Source organism: Triticum aestivum, unplaced genomic scaffold (genome assembly GCF_018294505.1).
Source record: "Triticum aestivum cultivar Chinese Spring unplaced genomic scaffold, IWGSC CS RefSeq v2.1 scaffold185729, whole genome shotgun sequence".
Taxonomy (NCBI): Eukaryota; Viridiplantae; Streptophyta; class Magnoliopsida; order Poales; family Poaceae; genus Triticum; species Triticum aestivum.
In genome coordinates, this window is record NW_025236152.1 from 1,366 (window position 1) to 5,529 (window position 4,164).

General features: G+C 43.8%; 1 protein-coding gene across 1 annotated transcript; it reads left to right on the plus strand.

The window, feature by feature from the left end:
* Positions 1–889: 889 nt before the first annotated feature.
* Positions 890–4,080, plus strand: LOC123176407 (uncharacterized; the record flags this gene model as incomplete). Its single annotated transcript, XM_044590617.1, is given in 5 exon segments — positions 890–1,228; positions 1,433–1,469; positions 2,101–3,236; positions 3,620–3,825; positions 3,927–4,080. Coding segments are annotated over 5 exon segments (1,872 nt in total), but the record flags the coding sequence as incomplete, so codon positions are not given.
* Between the last annotated feature and the right edge of the window lie 84 nt (positions 4,081–4,164).

The window sequence follows — 4,164 nt, forward strand, 5'->3', positions numbered from 1 at the left end:
CTAATAAAGCCATCAACCGGTCAGGAATTACAAACATACATAAACCACCTCGGCCAAACAATACAAGGGGACACTCTACGAAGCTTACAACTCAACGGAGCGCACAAGCTCAAAAAGAATACAGGAAGAACAAAGCTCATTGCTTGTCTTAGCCGAAGACTACAACCAAACATACATATAGGATAGGGACACACACAAGCACGACGAGGACCTGCTTACAACAGAGTGTAGAAGTGAGCCCGACCAACGCCCAGGGAGAAAGATTGCACACATCCTCAGTCTCTCTCGTCGCAGAGGGACCCTTCCCTCTCGCCATGGCTCGCAAGGCATTGTACCATCGGACTTGAGAGATGCTCACCCTAGAGCAGGAGAAGTGCTAGCTTCGAGACCTGGAGCAGCCGCAGCACACATCCACTTGAACATTCAAGCACTCCGCGACTGCCGCACTGCAACAACCTAGAACACCTGAGGACTCCAGGAAAACCACCAGGTGCAAATACGTGATTGGGAAACACACATTCAGTCGCAAAATGGTTGACTATATGTGGGCTCATGCTGGCAACCAATAGATGTATCTTTTTTCAAAATGTATCTGAGATAAATTTTTTTCCAACTTGTAAAGTATGATATATTTATTTGGGTTGTGGAACTATGCAAAATGTGTGTACATTGATTGCAAAACGATGACGAGCCGGCCGCGCGGGCAAATTTGGATCGGCGCGTTGGAGGTGCTCTTATATATAGTGAATTTCTTTTACCAAAAAAATATAGTGAATTTTAAATATGAGATTATACCTTTGGTGTCTTCAAAGAAAAAGAATAAAAATAAAAATTCAGACACCTCTCACTGTAGCTGTTCCCATCATCCCATGTGTAATAGTATACACAGGCCCCACATCGTGGAATCCAACCCACAGTCGTCCACTCGTCGTCGTCTCTAGCGGTCAAAGCTCAACCACCGCCGCGTGCGCACCTCTCTCCGTGACCCACCACGCCCACGGCCGAAGCGCGCCGCCGTGCCCCAGCCTGGTCGGCGTGCTTCCACCGCCGGCGAGTCGAACCCGGTGCGCCCTATACGCGCTGGTGGCGGCCCAGTGCGCCGCCTCCCCTCTTCGCCACATCCGGGTGAGTCGGATATTAATTTTTGGATCGGTTGGTAGATTTCTCCTCCGGTGCCTGTTTCCAAGGGACTGCCGATTTGAGATCTACTACTATATATTCCGTCCAGGTAGGATGCTTTTGTCCTTGGAATGCTCTCGAGCAGTTTAGCTCGTCGCCGGCGCACGGCCAATAAGTGAGGGGAAGGGGCCCCGGCATGTACTAGATCGTGCTGCTCTTTCCTTGCTGACTTCCTGGCCGCGTCCCCTCGCCCCGCACTGCAAACAAACGCGTGTGTACCGATGCAAATGCAAAGGGAGGAAGAACATCTGAGCCTCAGATAAGCAAGGCTGCCTCAGAGGAATCAACAGGTAAACGCTGCTTGACTCAATCGGACATGCACAGTTTCAGAGATCATTATGTGTCTTCGTTGTCCACCGCTGTTTTTTGTTTCTTTAACCATGGTTCTGCACACGATATTCTGGGGATACATATTTTCGAATGAATCTTGCCTCATAGACTAGCATAATAAGTAGGAGTAGTATGCTTTGAGGGGCTTGGCTTCAAAATCATTGCTTTGGGGGTGGCAATTTCTCAACAATCAAGGGTAGCTTTACCTAGGACAGGGGCAGCCCCTCAGATCTTTGAAGGCTAAAATCAAGGGCATGACACCAAAATAATGCACATGTGTGAGGTATAACAAATCAGGATCCCGATTCCCTTCGTCCTGGTTCGCCTTGGCCTTTTCAGTTTTCCCTTGCCCCCGTCTCAGCAAGAGGGGAGAATTGCTTCTCTGCCATACGAACGCAATTCCAAACTGGTAATTCTAGTAATATCTTGTGTTCTTGCATCATGATGAGCACAGAGCACTCCTACTCTGTCCTACTTGTAATGATATGCATGCAAAAGCATAGGTCTCATTGATATCAACATTTTTTCAATGGACTGTGTCTGGGGTATATTTTACAGTCTTCTATTTTTATGAAATTAACCTACTTGCAGTAAATCGGAGTTCAACCAATCTTACAATGTCCTTAGCTGTGGAGCTAAAATCCCCTTTCATAAGACATACTCAAGTAAGAGCACTGATATTGGTTCACATTCTGACACAGGCAAGCCACACCTCTGCTTGTTTTACGAATTTGATCTTGGTTTGCAAATGGATTACCAAGGGAGCACTGTTAGGGATTTCCTTCATGCTAATGGACAGGTGGTGCTAGAAAGGGTGGATAACAATCATAATCTAAGATCTTTCACTCAAAAGGAGATAGAAGACATCACCGGTGGGTATAGCACCATGCTGGGAGAAGGCGGGTTTGGTAAAGTTTACAAAGGAAAATTAGATGATCTTCATCCAGTCGCAGTAAAGAGATACAAAAATGGAACCAAGAAAGAAGAGTTTGCCAAAGAGGTGATAGTACATTCCCAGATAAATCATAAGAATGTCGTCAGGCTTTTCGGTTGCTGCACGGAGGAAAATGCTCTTACAATTGTTATGGAGTTTGTATGCAATGGAAACCTCTACAACATCCTTCACTGCAGCAGCAGCAATGCTAATGGCTGTATGCCCTTCCCTTTGGACAAACGGTTGGACATTGCCATTGAGTCAGCTGAAGCATTATCATGCATGCACTCAATGTACAGTCCTGTTCTTCATGGCGACATCAAACCTGCTAATATACTGCTAGATGAAAATTTTCGGCCAAAGATATCAGATTTTGGGATAGCAAGATTGCTTGCGGCTGACAAGACTCAGCATACCAGACACGTCATTGGTTGCATAGGTTACATGGACCCTTTATTGTCGCAGAGTGGGATTCTACTTCCCAAAAGTGATGTATACAGTTTTGGAGTTGTTTTGCTGGAAATCATCACCCGAAAGAAAGCTGTGGAGGGCAATAACAACCTTGCTAAAAGTTTTCTGGAAGCCGTGAGAAAAGGGAAAAAGGTGAGACAAATGTTTGATGAGGAAATTGTGAATGATAAAAAAAACATGAAATTTCTTGAAGATATCGCAAAACTAGCAGCTGAATGCTTGAAGTTGGAGGAAAAAATGCGTCCAGAAATGCTTGAAGTAGCGGACAGACTTAGGACAATTAGAAAAGCTTACCACCTGCGCAAGGGCAGACATTCTACAGGTAATGAGGAGTTTGTATAATCCTTTCCGATTGGCATGGCAATTTTAGTAGTTTCTCGTTCCTTCAATTAATGTTAATTCCATCTCACTAGCTGGTTCCATATGTATCACATTTAAATTCAATTAAAATGGTTAACTCCATATTGCTAAAGTCCTTGTATAGCGTTAATTTGTTTCGTGATTCTCATTCCTCTCTAATCTTAAAAGGTGTCTTATTAGATTTCATTCCGCAAGGTCAATCACATATAACCCAAATTTCATTCAGCTTTATCACATCAGGAACATGTCAATAAATTTCATTTTGCTAAATACTAGAACTAAATAATCAAATATTTCATGAATAACTTCTCATATTAATCTTTATTTCAATTTCTCCTAATACAGGTAGCAATTCCAGACTTACTAAAAGTGAAAAGGCAGAGGATGTTGTACCGGTCGTTTCCATTGACGAACTGAGGAAAATAACCAGGAATTTCGGCAGTTGTGCTCGAATAGGAGAGAACATATATGGTGAAATTTTCCTCGGTGTGCTTAAAGATGGACATAATAAATCCACGATCATGAAGCTTTTTCCTAGTGCTATTTTAGAGGTCTTGGTTGCATGCCTTGCCTTTCTTCACCATTCTAGTTAATGCTCTTTAATTATCAGTGTAACAAGGCTTTCCTTTTAACTACCACCCTTCTGCTTCAGGTTCCCTTGCCCTTGCTCTCAAGATTCAGACATGAGAATGTTCTCCAGCTTCTTGGATACTGTGTTGAAGAAAATCATACATCCTCGAAACCAGAAAACCGTTTTCTTGCTTACGAGTATACATCCAGGGGATCCTTGCACGATATTCTTCATGGTGAGTTGTTACTTTCAGAAACTCTCAGCTTGGTCACACTTGTTCAGTTGTTAGAGCAACTCTAGCAGATTCCCTACCCCCCCC